The 27,588-nt window shown below is 53.4% G+C and overlaps 2 protein-coding genes across 2 annotated transcripts in view; one reads left to right on the top strand and one right to left on the bottom strand.

The window, feature by feature from the left end:
* Positions 1-4,479, top strand: part of EPG5 (ectopic P-granules 5 autophagy tethering factor) — a 161,641-nt gene extending 157,162 nt beyond the window's left edge. The window contains exon 44 of the mRNA XM_024132235.3: positions 734-4,479. Coding sequence (XP_023988003.1) covers positions 734-916 — 183 coding nt within the window. The 3' untranslated portion in view covers positions 917-4,479. The remainder of the gene's footprint in view (positions 1-733) is intronic.
* A 7,027-nt stretch (positions 4,480-11,506) lies between these two features.
* SIGLEC15 (sialic acid binding Ig like lectin 15) lies at positions 11,507-26,986 on the bottom strand. Its single transcript, XM_024132202.3, has 6 exons — positions 26,935-26,986; positions 17,394-17,453; positions 16,617-17,000; positions 15,175-15,564; positions 13,778-13,808; positions 11,507-11,912 (listed from the first exon to the last, which is right to left on the bottom strand). Exons 1-6 carry the CDS (start codon positions 26,984-26,986, stop codon positions 11,831-11,833), a joined length of 999 nt encoding a protein of 332 aa, XP_023987970.1. The 3' UTR covers positions 11,507-11,830.
* Positions 26,987-27,588: the final 602 nt, after the last annotated feature.

Raw genomic sequence — 27,588 nt, 5'->3', positions numbered from 1 at the left:
GTGAGCTATGGCTGCTGAGCCTGCACGTCCGGAGCCTGTGCTCCGCAAAAAAAAAAAAAAAAAAAAAAAAAAAGTAAATAAAATAAAATAAAATTATGGAAGTAAAGAATGTTTTCCTTTCTTTATTCCCGAAGAGAAGCATGGGAATATGTCAGTTCTGTTGGGCGGAAGCCAGAGGAACTTGATCTGTCCGTTGTGTTTGTTGGCTGGTAGAACAACCTTATCATTCACCCTCAGCAGCACTTAACCACTGGTTTCTTCTGAATTTCATCTAGTTACACGGTTTAGTACGACACTACTTTGTAATCTGCGAGCAAACCCAACAGCAAATTAAAGCTGATGCCCATGGTTTCCGGTTGAGTCTCCAGGAAGAGAGGCAGTAGATGATCTGGCGGGGAGGGCTGCAGCGCTGGCACTGGGGCAAGGAGGACAAAGCAGGAAGACAGCCTGGCTGCAGCAGTGGCACTCTGCGGGGAGGGGTTGGGAAACAGCAGAGGCCAGGAAGAGGGAAGACTGGATGTGGAAGGCGGCAGACGCCAGAGAAGCTTGGGTTGCCGGCCTCCTTCTGCTTGTGGTTGATCAGTGCCTGCCTTTGAGACATCTAGTTCCAGTTCTGGAGGCTTCCCTGGAGGCTCACAGTTGCACCAGATGACGTCGGCAGGTGTGCTGCGCCTGCGGGGATCATGTTATACGCAAACATGTGGTTAACCCTCTTGTCTTCCATGTCTTTTAGGCTCTGAATGCTCTTGAATCCTTGACATCAAGTAAGCAGTACGTTGAATACCAGGATCAGATATTGCAAGCCGCACAATTTATAAAGCGTCCTGGCCATTGCCTCCAAGATGGGAAAAGCTTCCTGGCTCTTCTTGTGAACTGTCTCTATCCAGAAGTGCATTATTTGGACAACATACGATAGTAACACTGAGGCTCTTGATAAACCTGTTGCTGTTTATGTTTACATTTAACTTTGCTGTTGCACAAATAACTTTGCTCAGTTTCACTGCAGTTTGGCCAATGAATTAGTTGACTGAGATGCAAGTTGGTGAGCACTAGATAATTGTTGTGCGTGTGCACATGTGTATGTGTGTGTTTCCTTAGCTCTTAAAATGTTCCAGGGACTTTGTAATTTTTCTGTTCATCCAACAAGAGAACTTACGAAGTTCTCCTTGGATAGAGAGCCACTCTCAGTTGCCGAATATCCAGTCATCTCGTGAGACCCCAGGTGGGGTGCTTTCGTATGTCTCCACTTCTGTCTTTTCCTGTTTCGTTTAAATGTCAAGGCTCCTGTGCCAGATATAACTACTTTGGGAACCATGTTGAACCCTCACTTTTGAATCCCAATTGTGTTCCTTCATAGTAAAAAAACTTTGAAAATTTCTGCATTTCTCAAATGGGGGGAAATATACCAGCTTAAATTATTATATTTTTCTCTCAGAAGCGAGATGAGAATGCTGAATCAAAGTGAGTCGTTGTCTAAAATGTGACCACTTGATCCTGATTATAGTGGACAGCAGAGATGGTGACAAGTCCATTTCCATCCAGCCATGTGTCCTCATAGAGAAGGAGCCATTTGTCTACATTGGGGGCACGTGCTGGCGGTCTGTGGGGAGCATGTCGTGCACCGATGTGTTTTGTTTGATCTCCATGGCTGAGAGTGTAGACAGGGCTTTCTCTCTCCAGTGCACTGTAGACGTACATTCCCTTTGGTCATACCCCAGCCCGCTCCTTCATTCACGTCTTATTTGGCCCCTGTAGACATGTAAATTTGCAGCTCTTTCCAGACAGCAAGTTTGATATCTGAAGGTCCTGCTGTTGAGAGAGAGACAGAGAACTTGACTCTCTGTTTCCTGCTTGTTTTATCTCTGCAGATTTAAACAAATGAAGCTAGCAAACCTGCTGAAACACTGGTCGGTGGAAACTGGGTCAGGTCAGGAGACTTAACTGAAATTTGGCTTTTTTTTTAATCGTCACGTGCCTTCTGTTGTTAACAGTTCGTTCTTTACCAAAGCCTGTCTGCAATGTTGCTGTGTTTTGCTGCCATCTGCTTGCTCTTGTCATGTCCCCCACCACCCCCCGGAATTCGCACCTTGACTTCTGTCATCATATTCATAATTCTTTTGGCTCAAAATTGATTTGTTTGTCCAGCTGGCATAACGTGTCTTTTGTTTGCAGGCTATCTATAGCCCGAGGTTATTTACCTAAAAATGTCTTAGTCACTGAGAGCTTTTAGCAAGGGGATTGGGGTATAGATTAACCGAGTGATAATCTCTTAACAAATATCGTTTTGGGGTGCCTTCCCCAACATTTGGAAGTGTGTAGGAGCTGTTCTTTACTTTGAATCTTTTTAGTTGGACAGAACAGTTCTGCCCCACGGAAATGCTCTGGTAAAGATCATCTCTGTTAGCCTCCAAGCTCTGTAGGCCACTAAGTGTCCATCTCCGAGGGACGCATCTCAGAGCTTTGCTTGTTACACGTTTTAGAAGCTGTGGACAGTTCCATGGCTGATTTGGCAACAGAGATTTTATGACAGGAAATATTCTGTGTGCTGTTTTCTTTGAGGAGGATGTAATTATTGGTATCCTAGAATGAAATTTTTGAGTGACAGTACATACATTTAAAGAAAATTATGTTTAATCTTAATTTTTGAAGGTTTATAATATTTATAATGTATTTGCTCTGTAAAAATTATAAAAAATAAATCAATCTTTGGTTGTAGCTGGTAAGAATCCGATTTTTAGGGATATCACACTATCTTGTAAAGTATTTCAGTTAAAGTTGATGCAGATTTTTTTATGCCTGATGTCATCTGTTTTTTTTGACACTGTAACTTGATTATCAGAGATGGTCGGTAAAAGTACTTCCTCTCACGCTTAACAGTGGAAGGTTTACTCACCACATAGGTTCCTGTGAGAGGCTCTGGGCTAAGAAATTGCTTTAACGACACTAAGTTCAGAAGGTGGCAATGTTGCTGTAGCCTCCTGGGAAAGAATAGACCGGTCTGCCCACTGGCTTTCAGGAATAATGAGCTTTTGTTGGCAAAATAGTGACCTCCAGAGAGCGCAGGGGCTGTTTCAGAGACAGTTACCAGTGCTGCATGTTGATACCTGGGTCAGTAAGACCAAGGCACCTATGTGCCGGAGCGGCGTTGAAGGTGCACTAGTGCAGACTTTCCCCATACGTGGCCAGCAGTGGCTTCCGGTTCAGATGGGGATGCAGAGCAGCTTCCTGGGCTTGACGAAAAGCACCTCTTCTCTTCTCCACTCTCCTTTCTGCAGTTCACACAGGATGGGCCAGAGAGGCGCACTCGACCCCCTGGTCTCCTGGCTCCCCTCCCTAACCCTGCAGAAAGCTGCAGGCACAGACGCCAGGGAGGGAGGTCCCGCGGACGCGTCCGCTCAGCCTAATGGGGCCGGGGCCCACCCTCCATGTTCCTGAAGCTCCTGGCATGCGTCGCTGGTGGTTTCAGGATCAGCCTGTTGGCACAGTCACGTCTGCCTCCTCGCGGTTGCCTGAGTCTCTCAGTTCTTTGAGGTGGAGGAAGCTGGGTCCAGAAAATGAAGACCCCTGAGCAGCCCACCCTCTCTTTAACCAAGTGCCAACCCCCTTCCTCCCAGTCAGTGTATCCACGTTGTGCAGGTGAGAGTGTCCATGCCCTTTCTTCCTTTCGAGTGAAGGCGAGACACAGTTTTCTATTGAATTTTTTAAACTTAATTAATTAATTTTTGGCTGCGTTGGGTCTTCATTGCCACGCACGGTCTTTCTCTAGTTGTGGCGAGTGGGGGCTACTCTTTGTTGCGGTGCGTGGCCTTCTCATTGCGGAGGCTTCTCTTGTTGCGGAGCACGGGCTCAGTAGTTGCGGCACACGGTCTCTAGAGCACAGGCTCAGTAGTTGTGGCGCACGGGCTTAGTTGCTCTGCGGCATGTGGGATCTTCCTGGGCCAGGGCTCGAACCCGTGTCCACTGCATTGGCAGGCGGATTCTTAACCACAGCACCACCAGGGAAGTCCCTCTATTGGATTTTTAAACCTGAAATGAATAATTTCTGGAGCACGAAGCAAATGTTATAGAATCATGACTTTTGAAGTCAGTAGAGGCATGAACGCTCATCTGGTCCCATCTCCCCCTCAGCAGGGGTCCCAGCCCTGATCCTCCAGCCTCTCCTCTGCCCTTTCCTGTGGCCGTTAGTCCCGCCCCTCATGGACAAGCCCCGGTGGCCATTGGTGAGCTTGGTTGTAGTTCTGCTTTATACTGGGCTAAAACTGGCCTCCTGGTAACGCTGGTCGTAGTTCTGCTGGAGCTGTTCTCCTGCCGCCTCCTGACAGACCTTCAGACCTTTGGAAATTTTCATACCTCATCACACCTCTGACCCTGCCCGTCCACCCAGCCCTCAGCTTTCATCAAACGAGATGCCTAGTGCCTTTAGTTAGTCCTTTGCCCCCATGATGTCTGCCAGGGCTGCCCTTTGGGAAAACTGCCCAAATTAGCCCGGCATGTGGGATCTTCCTGGGCCAGGGCTCGAACCCGTGTCCACTGCATTGGCAGGCGGATTCTTAACCACAGCACCACCAGGGAAGTCCCTCTATTGGATTTTTAAACCTGAAATGAATAATTTCTGGAGCACGAAGCAAATGTTATAGAATCATGACTTTTGAAGTCAGTAGAGGCATGAACGCTCATCTGGTCCCATCTCCCCCTCAGCAGGGGTCCCAGCCCTGATCCTCCAGCCTCTCCTCTGCCCTTTCCTGTGGCCGTTAGTCCCGCCCCTCATGGACAAGCCCCGGTGGCCATTGGTGAGCTTGGTTGTAGTTCTGCTTTATACTGGGCTAAAACTGGCCTCCTGGTAACGCTGGTCGTAGTTCTGCTGGAGCTGTTCTCCTGCCGCCTCCTGACAGACCTTCAGACCTTTGGAAATTTTCATACCTCATCACACCTCTGACCCTGCCCGTCCACCCAGCCCTCAGCTTTCATCAAACGAGATGCCTAGTGCCTTTAGTTAGTCCTTTGCCCCCATGATGTCTGCCAGGGCTGCCCTTTGGGAAAACTGCCCAAATTAGCCCATGTTATTAGAAAAGGGCCATGCCCAGAAATAGTAGGGTCAGGACTTGGGTAAAACAAATGAGGCACCCAGGGCACACATGTAAGGTGGCACTCGTCTGCAGGTTCCGAGAGAGTGTGCCTCCTTAGGTTATGTGCCCACAGCCTGGTCTCTGCTTTGGGGGTTGGCCACACTAGTGTGGATCACACAGCAAAGCTTGCTCCCCTGGACATGTGGGCAGCATCAGCTCTCAGCAGCTGTGCCCTCTGGATGGCACATTCAATCAGTGGTGAGTCAAGCTCCAGGGTTCGGTTTATCGTCAGTTGCAGGTCTAACAATAAGGCACTTTGCACTTATCCTTCAAAACTGTCTGCTCTGCATTTTGGACCAACTTTACACCTTATTCTGAGCTAGTAAAATTTTTTCTTGAGCTGAAAAATTTTCTGCTTAGTTTAACTTTGTCTTATTAAGCAAAGTGGAGAGTATAATGCTGAAAATAAGCACGGTGCTTTAAAAAAAAGTTCCCTCCTGTCATCTTCCATTTGCATCTGGGTTGTGCTGGGTAAAGTTCTTGGCAGCCAGCCAGGCACTAATACTGACCTTGTCCTGGTCTGTGAGGATCCTGGTCCGTGGTGACCCTCTCACATTATAGAGGCATCATGTGTCCTATAGAAGCGGTAGTTGAAGTTTCCTTCAGTCTAGATAGGTTCCTGATTTCTGATGACAATAACTTGAAAAAAAAACTACTGACCCTATTTCGGGGTAATGAAACCACTAAGGAATGTTGTTCATTATAACTTTATTTTTTAATGTACTGATGTAATGTCTCCCGAGCACTGAGGTTTAGGGTTTATTTTTCTTTCAATGGCTTAAATCACTCAAGTAGCAGCAAATACTTCTTAAATGTGTTCAACTCTTTTTTCCTACCCACATGCCTAGTGTGGCCTTTAAAAACCACAAGTTATTTTGGTCATTAAATGTGCAATATTCACTTCTTATTCATTGTTGGCATTCTACTTGCTTGTACAAAGGATGAGTTTTTATATAGTGATGAGACACAGGAAGAAATGAGAATTAGTTAAGTAAAATTCTGCAAATAAACTAGATTCAAATTTAATTTACGTGTGTGGTAGACATCTCATTTTTGGCAAGTTGGTTGGCAGGTCTTTTCATCCAAAAATCACAAAGAGAAAAATGTGAAATTAGAAAGCTTGTAATGGGTAGAATCTATATTCTGTGACATTTCACCAAAACGGGTGAGGCCTCTAGTTGCAAAGAGAACTTAAAACTTGGGGGTTTAAGAATTGGCATAGACGGGGACCACCTGGTGACCCCAGAGAGTTCAGGAGAGCCTTGAGGTCTGTAATGTTCTTGTGATCCTAGTAGGAGAAGGTACATGAAGCTGCACAAAGGCTTCCACTGCCTGAGTTCCTGGGTGGGGGCAGGGCGCCTCTGGGAGGGCAGCCAAGCTGCCAGGGAGGTCACTGCAAGCTGAGCTTGGTCACAGTCTGCTCCAGAAATCACTTCATGTTGGAATGCTAGGGACTTCTTCCTTAGTGTTCATTTCCATTACATTAAGACACATCTTGAATGGGCCAAAGTATGGTGAGAGGGCCCGCACATTTGATTTGGGATTACATCAGTTTGGGATTTCCCTGGGACTGCGCCCTGTGTGTCTCCCCAACCCTTGCACCCTTGTCTGGGTTTGGCTTCCTTCTCCAGACAGAATCACAGGATTTTGGAAAGTGGCTTAGAGGCAAGTTGTCCCACCTCCTACTAGTGTAGGAATCAGGTTACCTGTCTCTAGACAGGTGGGCTTCCTTGCTGGGAAATGCCCAAAGAAATGCAGCTCCAAAGTGGTCCATGTCACCATGGGGCAAATGAGAATCCTTCACCGAAGGATAGGGAACCAAGATCTTCCTCCAAAACCTGCTTCTCTTCTGAAGACAGCCCTCTTCCCTCTTGGTCTTCCTTTGCTAGCCTAAACCCTTTTAGGATACAGACCCACATTCCCCGTCTGTTGGTCAGAGGGGCCAACCTGGCCTCTCTCCTGGACACCATATTTTAATAATGGCCTAAATTTGTGGCTTGGACCAGACTTACCTTGGACTCTCTCAGCCTGCTCTAGTTGACCTGCTCCCTGACACGTCCTCCTTAATCTTTCTTAAGGCCCCTCTCTCTACCTTCCCTCCCTTCACTTCCTCTTCCTCCCCCCTTCCCCTTCCCCACCCCATCTCTCTCCTCCTCCACCTGAGGTCACAGCCAGCAGCCTCTGGTGGAGTATGGAGGTGAGTGTGTCCACAGGGGCTCTCTCGGGGAAATCTTTAGCCCTGGGACCCCTCTGAGTTCACTGGCATGTGGGACTTGGGGACAGAGAAGGTCTGGGGGCCCAAACCCTGGAAAACCAGAGAGTTCCAATCCCAAATAATTCTGTATCCTTGTATTGGCAGACCGTGTTTTCTCCCTTTAGCTCATAAACTATGACAAAGAGGAAGCACAGGAGAGGAGGAAAGACATGTGAGAACCTGGGAAGGAGAAGGAGGCATGCGTGTGGAAGGAGCTGGGACCAGAGCTGTTCTGTCACAAACACGTGTGACCCTGGCCAGGTCACTTTCCTCCCTGAGACTTTTACCTCATTTTAAAATGAGGATAATTGCAGCCTTGCCTGTCTCCTGGGTTTTTAGTGAGAACTACCCGGGATCATGGAAGGGAAGGAACTTTGACGATCACAGGGGCCCCCAGAAAATGAGGGGTATTGTTGTGGAGGGCATGGAACTGGACCTAAGTGCCAGGCTGGAGGTGGGACAAAGAAAGCTCAGGACCCCAACTCATGGTCTGTAAGGTCCGTGGCCTGAAGGCCCTGTGGCTGGCTGAGCCCTGCCTTCACCTGGCTCTGTCATCCAGTCTGGTGAGGGGGCATATGTATATATGTAAAAACTCAGCCCCACTCAGTGTCATTTCTGTCCCAAGGCAGGCCTACCTTCATTGTATATTATCTCATGGACGGTTCTCATGGAGCTACATCTCAATTTAAAATTTAGGATATTAGCTCCTTGAGGGCAGGGAAGGTGTGCTAGGCTCTTGGTGGATCTGGGCAGGCACCTGGGCAGTAGTCGCCCTTCCTCCTGCTGGTCACCTCCAGGAGCAGCCTGGTGGGCGGCTGGGAAAAGAGGGAAGCTGCAGGGTGTCAGAAGCCCCTCTCATGTCCGCAGAACACTCTGCCCTGCACCACACTGTCAAGTCCTGTCTCCAAAACACCACATCTCCTAGGTCACTTCTCAGGCCCAGGACACTGTGCTGACCGAGCCTGCTGCCTGTGGCTTGGTCCTTGCCTGCCACCGATGGCATCTGGGTGCTCTGAGCGGGGAGAGTTGGGAAGGACTCCCACGCTCCGGGGTGAGCCCAGGGGGTCTGATGATGGTCAAGTGCAGCCCCCTCACCACCTTCCCCTTCTCCCCCTAGCAGCTGCTTTATCCGGAGGCTGAGCAGGAGGCTGCCTGGGCACCGTGAGCAAGTTGTTAGAGGAGCTATGCCTGTCCCTCCTGAACTGTGCTTCCCCACGGTGCATCTCTGTGTCCAAAACCCTGCAGCAGAGAGGGATGCTGCTGCTTCAGCGCGCAGGAAGCCCTATTCCAGAGTGCAGACGCCGCAGGCAGGGCCACCGGCTTGGCAGCCAGCACCCTTACAAGTCAGCCTGACTCGGAGGGAGTCTCCAACCTATCTGGCCTAAAAATCACCTGGAGTCGACTGGACCCTGGTTGGAAACAACAAGCTAAAGAAGGACAGTTGGGGAAATATGAATGTGGGCTGTACGATGATATTATTGAATAATTGTTAATTTTCTCAAATGTGATAATGGCCTTGAGGTTACGGAGGAGAATGCTCTTGTCAGGAGACACAGCTGTGGTATTTAAGGGTAAAGTACTGTGATGTCTGCAGTTTACTCTCAATGGTTCAGCCAAACACACACACACACACATAAACATCTACACACACTTGTGCATTAAGCTAATAGGGCAAAATGTTAGTAAGTGTTGAATGTTGGTGGTGGGTACCTGGGTGATCGTCTTGCTTTTTCAGCTGTTTGTGTGTATTTGAAAAATGACCATAATACAGAGTTAGGGACAAAATCCCCTGGATAATTTCTCTAAAGACCCTGCCCTCAGAGCCTGTGATTCAGGTGGTCCAGGTGGTGCTGAGGATGGGGAGTTGAGCAAGCATCCCGGGTGTTCCTGATACAGGTGATCCTGGGAACTCACCTGGGAAACGCTGCTCTGAGAGCCCGGGGTCGGAAGGTGGAAACCCCATCCCCAAGGTGTCGTGGGTCTGGAGCAGAGCAGTGGTCAGACAGTGAAAGCAGCCGTGCAGGGCACCCTGACTCCCTCTAGCTGCTCACCCCTGCTGGGGCCGAGCCCTCCACACCCAGGAGCCTCCACGCTGTGGCCTCGGCTCCAGCCACACCTGTCTCTACCTTGGTGCTCCAGCAACTTTGAACTGCTTAGACAGCACCCTGTGTCCCACCTCCTGGCCTCTGCTCAGAATGACCCTTCTGCTTAGAATGACTTTTTTTTTCTTACCGCCCAATCTCCATTTTCCCCCATTTGGGTGGCCAGTGTGTACCATCTCCATGTCCCCTCCTCCAGGAAGCCTTCCGAAGACTGGGTCACTCACCCCTTGGTATGTGCTCCACAGCACCCCCAGCAGACTGATGCCCTCACGTGATTTCCCACTTACTAGTCTGTGTTGCTCACAAGCGTGAGAAGCCCTGGAGAGACCTCCTGTGGCGTTGCCAGGGCTGTTCCCAAATGCTTCGGCTTCCCTCTTCCAGGTGCAGTGAAGGGTCACGCGGCCCAGCCCCTCCAGGACAGTGGGGCATGTGGCTAGTTCTGGCCAGTGAACTATGATCCCAAGTGGAAGACCCTCTAGAGCTTTCTTTTTATCTCCAACCCAGCAATCCACATTAGAGAGGGTGGATCCCCAGGAGCCTGGGTCCCTGAGTAAGTACAATGCGCACAGCTCTTTGCCGATCTGTGCCGGGCATGCAGCTATGGAGAGAAGAAACCCTAATTGTTCTCGGCCACTGTGATTTGGGTTTGTTACTGCAGCACCACCTAGGCCAGCCTTATTCATTTCTATATCCCCAAACACCTGGCCCAACTGCTAGCACAAAATGATGCATAAGAAATAATTCCTATCACTTTTTCTTGGCTGTGGAACTGGCCTCAAAGACCAAGCAGATGGTATAAGACACACCACCCCTGTGTCCTTCCCTGACGATACAGGACTCTTGATGGAGGTGCCCAAAGTATCCCTGCACAAAGAGGTACAAATGCCAACTCCATTGACCTCTTAACAACTCGGGCTCCTGGACGGATCCCAAATTAACCATGAGCCGCCATCACCCCTTTGCACTGGCGAAGGCTCCAGTGAGGAGCCTTGTAAACCACCACCCTGCTTATTAACTTGTGAAGATCCTTCAGCCTTCATGCCATCTCCCCGGAAAGCATCAGAGAGGACCCCATGCTCACCGTAGCTGACTCCAGTTACCACTGCAGCGTCTGGAAAAATTCTGGAGGGAAGAAAGTTTGTTCCCATTGAAGGCCCATATCTCTGTGGCCCTTTTGCCAGCTTGCCTGGGTCCCAAACATGCCTGCTCCCCCATTTCCCTGCCCCCAAAGACTGCAGGAGCTAAAACAATCAAGTGTGAGGATGGAAGGCAGCACCCTGCAGTCAGCCTGGCAACACTCTGGCAAATGGGAAATGGCCGGTGCTTTTGGCCAGTGCACATCCAGGGAAGAGGCAGGTGGTAGAGAGGTCAGAGCTGCAGCTGCTTTATCCATGGACACCCTGTGGCCCAGACTTGCCCTCACACCTCCCAGATTTTGGTCCTTAAGAACAGTGGATTTCACATGCTTTGCGATGATGGGTGTTTTGTTTCTTTTTCCCAGGGGCCCCAGCTGAAGGCAGTGCAGAGAGCCGATGGGGTAAGAGGAGGGCAGAGTGTGGGGCAGTCACAGAGGAGACCCCGGGGGCCAGGGATACCGGGCTTCTCCTTGTTGCTGATTTGATGTTCCTGGGACCACAGGGTGGCACAGCCCAGGCCCAGGCTTGCCCTCTGGAATCCTTACTCTCAGCAAGGCCGGTGTGGGTGCTATGCTTGTCCAAGTTTAGATGTCCCAAGGTTGCTCTGCAAGGAGGAGCCTGCAACACTGCTCATACCTGTAGACGGCTTTGTACTGCCCCAAGTTCCTTCACATCCACTACTTCCTCAGACCTTGACAGCCCGAAGCCAGGAGAGAAGACTGTTACTGTCGGTGTTCAACAGTGGACGAACAGAGACCCAAAGAATTGAAAAAAGTGCCTTGGTCCACACAGCAAGTCGGTGACAGAACGAGGATGGAGCCTGGGCCTGGAGACCCCTCTGACCAGGGTCCTGCCTGCTTTGCTATGGTGTTCTAGGTAAGCAAAGGCAAGACGAGCTTTGCAGAAGTGTCACCTGGGCTCATGTGCGAGTGCGGGCACGCACACACACGCACACACACACACACAGATGCGCGCGCGTGCACGCGTGCGTGCACAAAATGCTGCCCCGTTGACAGAAATATCTCTGGGGCTTGGAGACAGAAGTCCACGTAGGAGACCTCTGAGTCTCTGTGAGCAGGGTCCTGACCTCAGGGCGCCGCCAGGCTAGGGCTGCCAAGGTGCCTGGGAGCCAGGAAGGGCCGTCCCAGCCAAGCCACATGTTGGCCTTCATTCCTCATGGTGTCCAGGGGATGCCGGTGGCCAATGGGCTCCTCAAGGTGAACACACGGCTGCTGGTGGGCCCTGAGGACTCATCTGGCTCAAATTTTCGTAATTGGACTCCTGAGCTTGGGGCCTGTGGACAGGAGAAAGTTGGCTGACCACCCAAACAGGAGGGGTCTCTGACTGCCCAAACCACAGCCCAGGAAGGGGCGGAAGGAGGGACGAGAGGGGCTTCGGGGGCCTGCATCCAACAAGGCCTGGAGACTAACCGAAGGTTGGAGGCAGGGCAGCGGCAGAACTTAAAGACCAGGGAGGGGAGCACCTGGGTGACAGCATCCCAGAGTCTCTGTCTTCTCAAAGGGATCTCATCTGTGGCTTCAAAAACCATCTCTGGGGTCCCGACCTCCGGGCCGGGCCTCCTGCTAATGCTAACCACTTTCCTGACTTCCGGGACATCCTTGTGGCCTCTCAGACATAAACAGTCCACAGAGCTTGTGTGATCCTCACCGCACCCCCACCCCCCATCTTCAGCTCAGCAGGTGGCACCCGGGGCGCCAGCTCCAGACCTGCTGGCTCCCTTGTTTGTGCTGCCTACTCTGGCCATCCCTGCCTCTGTCTGCCCCATCTCCCCGCCCTCTCTATTGCCACCTTCAGCCAAGCAACCTAGCCAGCTGCAGCCTTGGTCAACAGCCCTCACAGGTCTCCCGGCCTCCACTCCTGTTCAGATGGGGCCACTCGTCTGCTTAAACCATTCACTGACCTGCCATCGCACTCCGAAAAAATCCCACAGCCTGCCGGTCCTCTGTGCCCTCTTCCTGGGTCACGCGTGAGCCTTTCTAGAGCCTTTTCCTCCTGGGTTGCCCCACCACCCCTGCCTGCCCATCGAGCACCCGCCTCAGGTCTCCTCAGTGTCCACAGAGAGGACATCCTGGTCTAAAGCGGCCACAGCCCAGTGGCACCTCCCTCTCCTGGGGCTTTACTCCATCGCCTTGTCCATTTTTTTTTTCCACAGCTCATATTTTACAATCTAAGATCTCTTGTTTATATGTTTATTAAAATTCTCCATGTTAAGGTGTGAGTTCTGTGAGGTGGAGGATTGTTGCTGTACTTTTAGCATCGCAAACAGTACCCGGTACGTGGTACGTACTCAACAGATATTTGAACAACCGTCAGCTTTCTGATTAGGTGCCCTGGTGGGGTAGTAAGTTAGCAAAGAAGAGGGACTTTGCACAGGTATTTGAGAATGTGGGGATCACTGAGCAAGCAGCTGCAGAGAGGGGCCTGGGCTGGTAATGTGGCTCTTCCAGCCCCCAGGCACAGGTGGGAACGGAGCTATGCGAGTGCCTGGGCTTGTCTAAAGGGTCCTAGAGAAGGCTGTCATCCCCCGCCCGCCTCCCCCAAGCATCTCGGACAAGGTCTTGGAATTGGATGCTTTCTTCTTCTACGCAGGCCTTCACTTGGACAGACACCAAGAGGGGGCTAGGTCCATGCTTCCTAGCTGAGTCTGTGAGCCCTCAACCAAGCCCTCAGAACCTCTAATGACATTTTGCTTGCAAAGCCTTCAGCAGGGTGTCTGGGAGAATGATGGCCTAATGGTGGCTTTTGTGTGGATCTGTTCTAGAATGCTGGGCACTCTGAGAGGAAACACAGCCTCCACGGAGCACAGCTAGGTGCAGAGATAAGGCAGACCCAGAAAAATGACCCTTCAGCACCACGGACACCAGGCAGCTGGTCCGGAAGATAGGCCAGTGTGAGGCCCACAGTCAGTGCTGGAAATGTGGGGAGCAGGTCAGCGTGGCCCGGTCTGGCTGCCAGGCTTGGTGGACTGAAGTAGGGGGGAAGGCTGCAGGGAGGGCCTGGACCCTGATCAGGGCTGGGACCCCAGACCCAGCCCTTTGCCCATTCTTCCTTCTCAGGCTGCCCTCCATGAGAAGCCTGCACCCCTTGGCCAGGGGGGGACTAGAGTGGGGCAGGGTGGGGGTGGGCGAGCTTACTTACCGCGGTGAGGCGTCCTGGGTGACTGGGTACTCTGTGTGAGGGACAGAGAGAGAGGAGGCATGAATCTCCATGGTAGCCTCTGGGCTACAAGCCCCGCTGTCCAGCCCACCCCACTGTGGAGAGTGGTCTGGAGGGAACAGCTAGCCAGCAGGATGCGAAGAAGTGACCTGAAAGATGATGAGTTACCGGGGAGGACAGGGAGTGAGAAGTGGACTTAGCAGGAAGACCTGCTTCTCTGAGGCCCCTGGAGCACAGAATGCTTGGTGGGTTTGAAGACGCTGCTGGAAAGCCAGTGTGGCCCCAGCAATGATGGTAGCCGGAGCAACTGTGACAAATTTTGGATTTCATCCCAGGAGAGTTTGAGGCTGGTGCTACTCACCTGGGTGGTCTGAGAGGCTCCGGGAAGCCTCCTCTCTGGGGCACAGAGCAAATTTCCCATCCAGCTTAGCGAAAGTAGGGAGGGGTGACGGCAGCTTTCTGAAGACCGCCTGCTAGTTTGAGCTTCCACTCTTTTATACATGCTGTTCCGTCTGCTAGGAGTACTATTAGCTCCTTGTTTTCCTAGCTCACACCTGCTTATAGCTTTTTTTTTTTTTAATTTATTTATTTAATTTATTTATTTTTGGCTGCATTGGGTCTCGTTGCTGTGGGCAAGCTTTCTCTAGCTCAGTAGTTGTGGCTCACGGGCTTAGCTGCTCCGCGGCATGTGGGATCTTCCCGGACCAGGGCTCGAACCCGTGTCCTCTGCATTGGCAGGAGGATTCTTAACCACTGCACCACCAGGGAAGCCCTGCTTATAGCTTTTGATTTAGCCTCCCCTTACTTGTGTAAAGCCTTCCCTCCCGGCCCCCGTCTGCATGCCCCATCAGAGAGAGGCCCACACTCTCTGGGCTTCCGTAGTACGTGGGCTGATCGCACTTCTCTCTGCAGACTGCAATTATCTGCTTACTCCTCAGCACGCATTCATCAGGGAACCATGTCGTATTCACCTCTGTATTCCTAGCACCTATGCAGCACATAGTAGCTGCTCAGGGTGCTTGTTGTGACCGAATGAAATGGTGCTATTTGGGAAAGGCTGTGTGTGCTCGGAACCCTTCCGGATGAGTCATTTATGGGGTGCTGGTAAAGAGGTGGGCTCAGAGCTATATCGTCTGGGTGTATAGCTCTGTGACTCTAGGCTAGAGGCAAGTTCCCTAACCTCTCTGGCCTCAGCTTCCTGATTGTAAAATGGGCTCAGGCTGGTTCCCACCTCCTGGGCTTGATGCAGGGAGAGGAAAGTGAGATGATGCACAGGTGCATGAGTGCTGTTTCGCTCGTGTCATGCCAGGTGGAGGTGGTCAGCCTGGAGGAGAGCCCGGGCCGCCCCTCGCACCCACCCTGGCCTGGGGCGCACCCACCTAGGCGGCGGCGGCGGCGGCGGGCGGCGGCGCCGGCGGCCAGAACGCCAAGTAGCAGCAGCACCTTGAGGCCAAGCGCGCCGAGCGGGAGGGCGATTGCTGAGGCCCCGGAGGCGCCGTGGAAACGGAACAAGTAGACACTGGCTTCGGCGCGGCCCAGGCTGTTGGAGGCCGCGCACGTGTAGCGGCCGTCGTGGGCCAGCGCGGGCAGCTCGGCGGTCACCTGGTGGCCGTGATCTTGACTTGGGCTCAGCACGGCGGCTGAGCCGTTGCCCAGGGCCGGGCCGGACCAGGCGAGGGCGGGCGGCGGCTCCCCTTCAGCCGTGCAGAGCGCGCGGAAGGTGTGCGCCGGGCCGGGCAGCACCGAGATGTTGACGATCCGCGGGGCGGCTGCGGGCGACGGCCGAGGAGGAGCGGAAGGAAGCGCAGTGCGGTCAGAGCAGCGGCAGGGGGCAAGGGGCAGCCCTCCCCGTCCCCTTGGCCCAGAGGCTTGGAGAAGGGAGCGGGGGCGGGGCGGGGGGCGGTGATACGGAGAGGAATTCCTTCGGGCGCCACGATGCCTGGCTCCCAGTACCGGTGTGACCTTAGGCAAGTTATTCCGCCGCCCCGTGCCTTAGTTTCTTCACGTGTAAAATGGGGATCACTTACATTACGGGGCTGCTGAGAAGATCTGACAAGTGGGGTGCCTGGGCAAGCGCTCTCTAAACGTCGTTACTATTGCGGTAGCACACGACTGGGGGCAGTCTGCTGGAGTGATTTCAAGGGCACCTCCCACTCCCAGACAGCCTCACCAGGACCTAGACTTGAGACGATTCACTGAACCGGTGGGACTGTGGGACTGGGGCGGACAAGGGCGAAGAAACTTAAATGCACTCAGAGAGTCGGCCCAGCCAGCCCAAGGGCACATGGGAGGTTCTCGGCAGCGTCAAACTCAGCCCAGAACGCCTGGGTCCCCCCACAAGGGGGCTCCGGGATTTTTACAAAGCTCCTTAGGTCATTCCAATGCTCAGCCAGGGTTGAGAACCACGGCTCTAGGATCCTGCTTCCCACATCTTTATACCGCAGGGTCTAGAGAAGTGCCGGGCACTTGGTGGGCTCCCTGTGCACCCCCTCTGTGCACACAGCTTACTGCAGTCCTTGCCATATTTAAGGTGACCGTTCCTCGTTCTTCTCCCCCCTAGTCTGAGAGCTGTTCGGGCATATTCACTCTCTAGGAGCTTCATTGCGATGCCCAACCCAGGCCGCCCCCCGAGGAGCCCTTCCTGGGGCCAGGATTCGGCGGCATTTTTAACAACTTCCCCGGGTGGCCCGTAGCCATCGCCAGGTGTGAGACCCCCTGCTCTAGAGAAAGGGGTGTGCCTGTTGTACCCCTTCCGATCCCAGCACAGAGCGCGCACCTAGGGAGCCCTCGGACGCGGCGGGGAGGCGGGCGGCGCGCTCACCGGTCACGCGGAGCCGGACGCCGTGGCGGCTCTCGTAGCGGTCGTGGACGTCGCCGGCCAACTCGACGCGGCAGAAGTAGCGGCCGTCGTCGGCCAGCGCGAGGCGCTCGACGCGCAGCGACAGGTCGTTGCGGCGCGGGTTGCCGAGCAGCCGGAAGCGGCCGTGCAGGCTGAGCGCCGTCTGGCAGAGCTCGCTGCTCCGCGCCGCCGCGCACCGGAACACCTGCGGGCCCGTGTACGGCTCGCCCGCGCGCCAGATGGCCGTGAGCGGCCCGTCGTAGTGGCGGTGCGGGTGCGTGAAGGTGCAGGGCAGCACTGCCGCCTCGCCCGCCGCCGCAGTCACCTCGGCCGGCACCTTCATGGACCAGCGCTGCGCCGGCGCACCTGCGGGCGGGCGGGCGAGAGGCAGGCGGCGTGCGGCAACCCTGCCCGCGCCCTCGGGGGGCCTGGAAACGTCAGGACTCGGGAAGCGCCCTCCCTGCCCTCGGGGGTGGGGGGAGTCTGGAAACCCACCCCAGGACTCGAGAGGCATCTCTTGGGACTTTGACACCCGTGACTTTGTAGGTGCCTGGACTCTCCCCCCATTTCCCTGGGACTATTTGCCTCACTCAGGGTGGTCCCACCTCACATACAGGCCCAGTGACCCCAACCTCTTTCCCATCAAAACTTGCCCTGCTGCAGAAAAGCCCTGGGATCCCGTTGTTACAGTACAGTCCCAAGACGCTCCCCCCGCCGCCCCCCCCAACCCCAGATGGCGACAATAATAAAGGCACTTACTGTGCAGCTCTGTGTTGAGCAAGTTCCTGGTGGTATCTCTTTTAGTTCTCACAAATGATCCTAGAGGTAAGCAGAGTTATTCCCGGGTTACATGTTATAAACAGGCACAGAGAGTTTGAGGCCTGAGGTCACACAGCTAGGAGGAGGCAAAGCTGATGTTCAACCTCAGGACTGCCTGACCTCACTGTGGCACTCTAGTGCACTAGGGCATGGAATCTTGGGGCTTATCCAAGGAGAGCAACACTCCCATTGACACAGGGGAAACTGAGGCCTTGGGAGGCGGTGATATGTTTTAAAGCTGGTGTGTTGAGTTGGTGGCTGAGATTCCTCTACAGTCAACCCAAGTGGGCTTCCCAAAAGGCCAGTGCCCAGACAGGGAGCTGAGGGAGGGGTGGACCGTTATGCTGCCTCCTTGCTTTGCACAAGTGCCTCTGGGCTCAAGTTTCCTCACCTCCCATGATGGGAGCCTCTGAAGTAGGGTTGAGCTAAGGTCTGGAAGCTGCGCTCTGCCTGCAGCTTACGGAGGGCTAGAGAGTCACTGCCTGTCTTGTTGCAGATGTGTGCTTCTTTGGGGGTGGGGTGAACAGGGTGGGTGGATGGGTGTCAGCGCTGGGAGGATCAGGGCAGGGGGCCCGGGAGCCTCCTCCAGAAGGGAGGGACAGGCTTAGCCTCTAGTGCCCAGGTACAGTTCAGGGAAGGGATCTTTACAGGGAATAATATAGCAGCCCCTATATTTCCAAAGGGCTTTGCAATTTACCAGGTTCTTTCACATGCATCACATTACATGTCTCCAAGTCCAGTGCTCTTTGCTCTGTGGGGTAGCCCCACTTGTCTCTTGGGCAGGAATCTCCTCAGCCCACAGCTGGCAGACCATCCTCCAGGGAACCCATCCCATCTATGAGTAATCTACAGGTCAAGGCATTCCTCCTGCCCAGAACCAATGTTTCCTGCCCCTCACATGACGGCCCGTCGCTCCTTGGAGCCTTCGCCTTCCTTCCCTGTGATGCCCCCCCCGGGATCCCATCATGGCTATCCTGGGCCCAGTAAGACTTCCCTTCTCTGGCAGAGGTCCTAGTCCTTCACCTGCCCCCCTCCATCCTCCCTGCTCGCTTGGTACTCTCCTTGCACTGTAGTGTCCTGACCCCCGGGGGCTCCAGGTGTGTGTTCCAGATGTGCTGGACCAGGTAGAGTGGGGTATGAATCGGGTTGTGTGAGCTGTGCCTCATAGAAAACCTCACTTTGGGATCGTGCCAAGCTTGCAATGAAATAAAACCACAAGTTTTTTTTGTTTTGTTTTGTTTTTTTCACATAGTCTGCTTCTAAGCCAAATCTCCTTTCTTCTGGACAAGGGGAAGTATGCTTTTGAACCCAAGCGGGGGACTTGACATCTTTCCCTAGTAAGAGCTCGTTTGTTCAGTTGTTAATAATCAAAGGGCCTAGTTCCAAATTTGAGAAACCGTTCCTGAAGGTTTTGCTCGTTCAGTCAGTACTTCTAGCTGCAGAACGCATCTCCCAGTCTTGAGGCTCAGCCCCTGCCTCAGTTTCCCTGCGTTCCCACCCTCTGTGACCTCAGCCTCCTCTGACCTCCTGCATTTTGCAGGCATCACGGAGCCAGGCATTGACTCCCCAGGGATTGTTTACTGTTGTGCATTCATCAATGGGCCATCATTGATCGGACACATTCCCCACTCGAAGCCAGGCACTGCGATTAGAGCCAGGGCTACAAAGGGCAAGAGAATAACTTATCAGCCTGTTGGAGCTCACAGCTCAGAAAGGGTGACAGATCTGGGAACCCGTAGTTACACTAAAGCCTGCCAGGTGCTCTAATGAGGGACATGAACAATGTTCCCTCTGTCTGAACATGGTTCCTGGCCCCTTTCACTCACCAGCTCCCTCCTGGTCGTCCCCGGGCCTCCGCTGAGTCATCCTACAGCGGGAGGCCTTCACTGAGCCCTAAGCCTGGGTCTGGCTCCCCTTCCCCATGCCCCAGGGCTGGCAGAAGTGCTTCCTCTGTATGGGCATTGCCTGTTCAACTGTATCTCTCGTCCAGGCACCCAGAAGCTCCGGGAGGGCAGGGAACATGTGTGGGAGTCATATTTGTGCAGCTGTTGCCCAGCACGTGCCTGCCACATGGTAGCTGATGTTGAATTGAATTGCTGAGGGAGAGCAGAAGGGAGGGTGCTCGGGCTGGCAGAGGAAGGTGGGTGGGCAGGGGTTGACTGAAAGCCCCATGAGAGAGGAGCTGCCGCCTCAGCAGAGCCTTGAGAAAGGAGTGGGATTTGCTAAGCCCTGAAGTAGGCTGAAGGCATACTAGGCAAAGGGTAAAATGGAAGTACGGACATCAGCATAGAAGTTGCAGGGCGTGAGAGGGTAAGGGTGTCAGAGTACACGGTGCTTTGGGGGCTCGTTGGGAGACATTGCTAATCTTATTCCATAAGCAAAACAATCCATGGGGTGCCGTCATTAGCCCCCCTTTCAGAAAGGGGATCTGAGGCTCAGAGAGCCTGAGGGACTTGGCAACGTCATTTGGCCAACCAGGCAGAGCCAAGGCTCCCCCTCGGGGTGTAACTGAGAAGGACCCTATGAGGTCTTCCAGGAACAGGTCAACACCCATGTCCTCCGCCTGCCTTTCGTCTGCAGAAAAACTGTAGTCAAAGAATCAGTTTAATCAGAAAAGTGAGAAAATGCAGAAAGAAAGGAAAACAGTCAAGCAACACAAAATAATTATACTTTAGCCAGGAAACAAATTCAGGGACCTCTAGTTCTTCCTCAAAGACCATAGATAATGTTCTGAGCCAAGTCCTTTGAGCTGTTTTGCAGAGACTGAAACCGCCACCAGGTGGGAGAAGTTAACTGCATGCTGCCCACAAGCACGGAGACCCCAGACCAGCTGGAAGGTTGATGATGCTGACTCCTGATGACCTCACCACCGACTAATGAGAAGAATGTCCACCAGCTGGCCACGCCCTGCTCCTTGAACACCGTAAGACTCCTCACTACCCCCTCCAGGGCGTGACACGCAGTTTTGAGGGCACTAGCCCACTGTGGCCCCCTTTGCCTGGCAAAGCAATAATGCTATTTCTTTCTACTTCACCCAAAACTCTGTCTCCTAGAGCAGAGCCCTCCAGGGAGGTTTAATCCGGCACCAGTGAACAGAGGCTGAATTTCGACAATAGGTGGGTCATGTTCTGACCTTGTCCCTGGACTCTGTGCTGCTCGAGGATGACACAGCCTAGATTGGGAACATCTGATGTGTGGTACAAATGACAGGTCAGGGCCCCTCCCTCCCTGGCTGGGTTCTGCTCTGGGAGGAGAGAGGGCACACAGAGGCCCTTTCACCAAGTGTGACAGTCTTGGCTCCCATTAGGGGGAGATGTGTGTTTCCTGTTTGTCTGCTGCATGGTGTTCCAAGAGGCGGTCACCTGGACTCACTTTTACACAGAGACCTTTGGCTGAGTTCACCCAGGGGACTTGAGGTGAAGGTGGGAAGTCCCAATAGGGATTACCCAGGGAGCAGATGCATTTGCTTTGGCAGGAATCCAAGCTCCCCAGCCTCCTGGGACATTTACTATTCCCTCTGGTAGCTCCTGCATGTCTCTTAGGACAGGGCAGGGACAGTCCCCTGAACTGGAACCACAGCTCCTTTTGATAGGGTTTCTACTCTTCCTGCTTCATGTCTATCAACCTCTGGGGGTCAACAGGAGGCCCGCATTCTTCCCCTTGTCTGAAATTCCTCTTCTCCATGGTGGGCCACTGGGCATGGTGAAGAGCATGGTACAGCTGGACGTGGGTGACATTCTCACTTGTATCAAGCACCCAGTCTGTGCCTGGCACTCTTCTAGGCTCATCCACTTACAGGGAGATCTTTGGGTGAGTTGCTTAATGGCCAGGTCTCAGGCTCCTCTGCTGCAAAATGGGGTACATAGTACTTTCCTCATAGGATTGAGGATGGAATGAAGTCACACGTGAAGGTCACCCGGACAGTGCTTGACGCTCAGCAAATGCTCAGTGATGTTAGTTCCCTCCTTCACTAGCTGTGCAAAGAGAGTGGGACCAGGAGGGAGCGTGGGGGTGGTGCTAACCAGTGGTGGGGAAGGAGAAGGGCTCTGGACGGACAACTCAAGGCGATACGGGTCGGGGGGCGGTCAGGACACTGATGCTGGGAACTGCACCATCTGTGGCTCAACTTGGCACCTTAGACCACGTGTCATTCAATGGCGCAGGCCTTGCCCTTAACTCACCTGAAAGCTAGTCATTGATTCATGTACTTATTCACTCCATAGATGTTTATTGAGGGTCTGTCTTGTGCTTGATACTGTGCTGAAGTGTTGGAGATACAGCTACGGTGCCAGTCAGTGGCTGCCTCAGTGTGTTTACAGCCTGTCCATTGCTCAGCCATTGTTTGTTTTTCATTTATACATGATTCTAACGAGTTTGTTTAATTAGCTTCCCAGACTTGGGAAATACAGATTGAAAAGCTAGAAAGTGTCTTCTGTGTGTAAAAGCAGCAAGGGATGATAATCAGCGGTCAGGGAGGAAGGTTCAATAAAAATAATGTGACGATCAGGACAGAAATGATAAAAGTACAGCACAAAAGGGACCCTTTAGACGAGGGGTAAGTGCAGAGGGCCTTGGGGCATCATGACACTGCAGCAGGCTAGTGAAACATTGCTCGCGGGGATGACTTGGGTCACCTTGGAAAGGTTCATTGCCATGAGAGGCGTGCCCCTCACATGGGGTCTCAGGCGTCCGTCTGGGGTTGTAGCCCTGGCTAGACTGGCCCTGACTTTGTGACCGTAGGTGAGTCCTCAGCTCTCTGGCCTCAGTGGGCTCATCTGTCAAATGATATCTCTAGATGCTTACTAAGGAGAATTTTAAATCTAAAAGTCTGTGTCCAAAAATGATATTTGGATAAAAATGACAATGAAGTCTGGCAAGCATTTTAGAAATATGTCAATATAAAATTAACTGAAAGGCTTTTAGGTACTTAAAGTAAGCCATTAGCTGTTGAGAAAACTCAGCTACCCAGAAAGAGGCATCCACGCTTGATGGTCCTGTGCAGCCATTTACTAAACTTTCCACGTTGTTCCCTCACGCCTCCCGTGGTGACAATGCTCGTTGAGGGAGGGCTGGGGCTGCAGCACTGGGTACCAGCTTCCACGTCATCATAATCACGAGTCAACTGAGGGGTAGTTAACTCACCCTGGACCTAGTATCCCAAAGCCCTGTGCCAGTGGGGTCAGGGTGGGACGAGAACTCGGCAATGGAAACATCTGCAGAACCTGCATGGGCAGAAGTGGCATCTGGATGGATCAGAAATAGAGGCCTTGGTTTTGGCTGCAGCTAAACCAGATTCCCACCAGTTCCTTGGTGAGGAAGCAGCAGGGATGTGCACAGGGGCCTCCCTGTAGCTCATGTGCAGTGCGTTCTGTGTGAAGGCATTTATGTTAACTAGCGAGAAAACTGTTTATGATTTTGTATCTGAGCGTGCGGCAGTCGCTGTCCATGGACCACAGATAGGAAAGCAAGCCAGTGGTGGTGGCTGTGATGGGGCAATGGCCAAGGGGGGTGTCCCCAGAGAGTGGCGCTCTAACAAGAATTAGGTCCGCTGGGGCGGGCTTTTTGTGACAGGTTTCTGGAGGAAACAAGCATGGACATTGAGGGGGAGAAGGATGATGCCAGGCAGGTGCTCACCATGGACAGACGACGCCTCGTGGAGGGCTAGACTTGTGGCCCTCAGAGGTGGAGCCCCTCAGAGATCTGCTCCCCACCCCCTAGGAGGGCTGACATTATCAGCTGACGGGCAGCCAGTCTGATGAGCCCAGCTGTCTGTAAGGGGCTACCCTCCTTGGGACAGTAGGGGTGTTCTCAGCGAGTGACTCCAGGGGTGGCTTCTTGGGCATTGCGGCGCCTGAAGGGTCAGCAGAGGGTGTTCTGGGGCAAAGGCAGGTGTTCATCTTGGCCACCGGACCTCCCCAGTTAGGTGTGTGGCTTGAGCCGGGGCAGTTGCCTTTCATCTGATTCCCTCCTGCACCTCAGTTTGCTCCCTGCATATAGTCCAGACAGGTTCTCAGGGGGAGGAAAAGTGAGAATGGGGCAGAGACCAGAGGGGAGAGGAGGGAGCGGAACCAGGAATTCCATCCATCGGTGCGAAGCAGACCCCACAGGCTCTAGGGAGCTGGGAGACGCAAGTCAATGAAAGGCCTGACTGCTCCCCTTCTGCCCTCGGGTGGTCCTGTTTGCCCTTTAACCCTTGCCTCTCTGGCCACTTGGTTGTGGAGCTGGACCCTCTCACCTGGGCTGACAGAGATGCAGAGCCGCGGGTAGAGCCTGCCCCGGGCAGTGTCCCTGCAGTGCGCTGCTCTTGGGCGTTCTGATTCCACCTGTCCCTGCCGAGCTCCAGCTTCCTGCACCCCTCCTCCTCCCGGGTAGGACTTCTCGGTCCCAGCCTCTGGCCACAGGAGCCAGCAGGGGCAGAAGTGTCTCCCGGCTCATTCAGCCTCCGTTTCCTTCTGGGCCCACGGCAGCAGTCCCTGACCTTTCCCCGCGTCCCAGATAAGCGCCCCGTGTCCTTGGGTGACTGCTGTGAATTGTCTTGCCTTCTCAGTTTGTTTTTCCTGCAGTGGTTCAGAGCTAGCCAAGTAAGTTCCTCTGAGCCCCAAGCTTTGCCCCAGGCTCACCACCCACTGCACGTAGGCATAGGCGATGGCAAGGGCTGGGCCGGCACTCCAGAGACTCCAGTTCACATCCAGCCTGTGACACCCAGAAGGGCCCTGACCTCGTCGAGCCTCCCTGAAACAGGGAAAAGGGCCCCCACTTTGCAGGGTTGTGGTGAAGAGTAAATGAGCTGGCCGTTAAAAGCCCGGCACGACAGTCCTCAAGGATGACAGCTGCTGTGATTCCTGCGCCAGCTCCTCAGAGATGTGGGGACCAGTGGAGGTCTTGTCCAAGGTCACTAACTGGCCAGAGTTCCCAGGCGACTGCTTTTCCCACCACCCCTCATATCCCGCTTTCTAAAAGCAGATCTGGGGGGAGACAGACAGGAAAGACAAAAGAGAGTGTGAGGGCCCCTGGGAGATGAGGCGCTGCCCCCGGGTGCTGGGCGGGGGGTGGGGGGACGCCTGTGTGAGGGAGAAGTCACGGAAAGTGGAAGAGGGGGGTTTCCTGGATGAGTTCCTCCACTTCACTTTTGCCAAAGGCCAGCCCTGGGCCCTGTGCTCAGAGGTGTGACAGGGATGGGATCGTGACCTGTGGCCACCTTGCTCTCAGGCCCCTTGGGCTCCGGCCGCTTCCAGACCCACTGCCACATGGAGAGGCTGCACAGGGATTTCAGGAAGCCGGACGCTGCTCACCCTAGTTTAAGAGCTCTCGGTCTCAGCGGTGAAGCGGCTGCCGGCCACGAGAAGAGGGGTCCCCTCGCCGACCCAGCTGTCTAGCTCCCACGTGTGCCCCGCCTCCCTGGGGAGTCGTGACATATGCAGCTGGAGCATTAGTGTGGTCTGGGTTTTGTACTTGAACATGTGACTGCTCATGCTTCCCGTAAGTTTTTTTTTGTCTTTCACTGATTCATAGCTGCTGACTCTTAGCAGGAGAAAAAACCCGAACAAAAAACCACCAAACCTAGTGGCCCTTGAAGCTATGTGACTTGAGCAACGTTTCACTATGATTTACTGCACAACCGCTGAGTGCCAGGACTGTGCTGGGGGCCTTCCACCCATGATCTGATTCTCCTTCAAGCACCCACGAGGTGATGGGGACCCCCATTTACCGAGGCTCAGAGAAGTTAGGTAACCTGCTCAGGGCCACACAGTCAGGAAATAGCAGAGCCACGATTCACAGCCTTGTCTGACCTGTTCTCCTGTCTGCCCCAGGTCACCTCTTCCAGCCCCACCCTCTACGTGGGACCCAACCCGAAATCATCCAGAAAGATGGCTGAGTTAAGTCAACTTGGGAAAAGGAAGCCCCTCCCCTATCGGCCCCCACCACAGGGCTCTGTGGGTGGGACAGTGCGCAGTATGGGGTCAGGAGGTGGTGGCGTGGTCCCTTCTGGAGCCACATACCCCCAAGTTCAAATCCCAGTTTCACCCTGCACCGCCCACTGAACCTCTTTGTGCCTCAGTTTTCTCATCTGTGAAAAGGGAATATAATAGTTCCTCCTTTCTCATAGGATTATGATGCTTACGTGAATTACTAATTAAAGTGCCCAGCCCTTAATAAGAGCTATGTAGGCACTTGCTGTTAGTATTCAATCCAGCCCCGAACAGAACTCCGCTGTGTTGAATGCTATAGAGGAAGGATCAAAGGCCTGAAGAGTGGGAGTTTATAATCCAGTCGTGGAGATAGGACCCCCCCCGCCAAGGAAGATTGACTAACAGCTTGGAGCACCATGATGTCAGTGCTGTCACCATGTGGCACGTGAGGGCCAGTGGCTGTGCACATGGAGGCCTGGATGCCAAGTCCAGGAACACAGTCATGAGGATGTCTCAGGCTGAGTGGGGTCGAGGAGAGGATTGGGGCCTGGACAGAGGGGCTCAGGAGGGTTGCCTTTGTCATTATCCCAGTGGCCCTCAACTGCATCATGCATCAGAATCACCTAAGATGGTTGAACATGCAGATTCCTGGGCCCTGCTCCTGACATATTCTGATTCTGCAGATCTGGGGTGGAGCTGAAGAACGTGCTTTTTTTTTTTTTTCTTGATGTGGACCATTTTTAAAGTCTTTATTGAATTTGTTACAATACTGCTTCTGTTTTAAGTTTTGGTTTTTTGGCCGCGAGGCATGTGGGATCTTAGCTCCCCTACCAGGGATCGAACCCGCACTCCCTGCGTTGGAAGGCAAAGTCTTAACCACTGGACCGCCAGGGAAGTCCCAGAATGTGCTTTTTAACAAATGCGTGCCACTCCAGGGATTCTGATGCAGATGGTCCATGACCACCTTTTGAGAAATACTGTTCCCAGGGACACCGACTCCTTGAGTTAAGTGACCTTAAGTGAAGTGACATTGATACTTAAGCCTGCAGCAAAGAGTTCCCACTCACTTCTTGGGGTTCCCGCTGGGTGGTCAGGGTGCCCTCGATCACTTGCCCTACTCCCTAAGTGAAGTCACCCCACCCTTCCCCTAAACAGCCATGTGCTCTCCCCTCTTTCCCGGGGCTGTGCCCGTTAAGAAGCAGAGCACTTGGATGACAACAGCAACCCCAGTCTGTCAGAGCCTGTGCTGTCCTCCCCAGAGCTGGCCCGTTATGCCCCTGGATCCTCACAGCAAAGGCCTGGGCAGGAGACCTTTCTACAGGTAAGGACACTGAGGCCAGAGGGGTCCAGGCACTGCCTCAAGTCACCAGGAACCCAAGGCAAAGCCTGGACTCTTGAACGTCTGGCTTCTGTCACCACAGCCTCCCAAAGTGCAGCTCTTCCTTCCCCACAGGGCTGGAGGCCCTGGCAACCCAGCTGCCCTGAGTGCAGGGAGAGAAGACCGTACCTACAATTTTGTGAGAATCTATTCTGTTCTGAAAATGCACCAGAGAGCAGAGTGGGAAACTCACCCATCAGGATGACGCACACCAGGGAGGCCAGGAGTTGGGAGGAACCTTCCATGCTGTGAGGTATGGAGCCCCCAGGCAGCCCCACACTCAGCCAGGCCGCTGGCGAGACCTCTGCTTGGCGTGGGTGTGGAGGAAGGAAGGTGAGAGGGCGTGGGCGGCGTGCCCAGGTCTGCACCCCTGCCGGGCTCTGCGGATGATGGAGGAACTGGGGAGAGGCAGCCAGGCGGCTCTAAGTATGATTAGATGAGACCCGTGGGGTTTAGTCATGTGGAAAACCAAGAGAGGAACCACTCGGATGATTCTCCAGGACGGGAAACAGAGAAGTGGACAGGGAAGATGCAGGACCCTTTCCGGTGGCCGCTGTCCCTTTGAAAAATCTGCTGTTCTTTTGCTTCCTTCACTCCTTCTCTCCCTCCTTCTATCTTTCCTTCCCTCTCTCTTTCCCTTCCCACATTTTTAGTGTGCCAGGATGGGTTTTCATCCTGGTGAAGCTGTTTTACTGTGGCCATATAGGTTTTGAAGCGGTGATTATTGATGGAAGGAAAAAATCGTCTCCAAAATGTCATCATTATTGACAATGGTTACATTACCAAGCAGCATAAATGGGAAATAGTAAAATTATTAAGCAAATCAACCCAGACAAGCATGTCAAAA

The sequence above is a fragment of the Physeter macrocephalus genome, chromosome 19, assembly GCF_002837175.3.
Source record: "Physeter macrocephalus isolate SW-GA chromosome 19, ASM283717v5, whole genome shotgun sequence".
Taxonomy (NCBI): domain Eukaryota; kingdom Metazoa; phylum Chordata; class Mammalia; order Artiodactyla; family Physeteridae; genus Physeter; species Physeter macrocephalus.
This window is presented reverse-complemented; position numbering and strand designations above follow the sequence as displayed.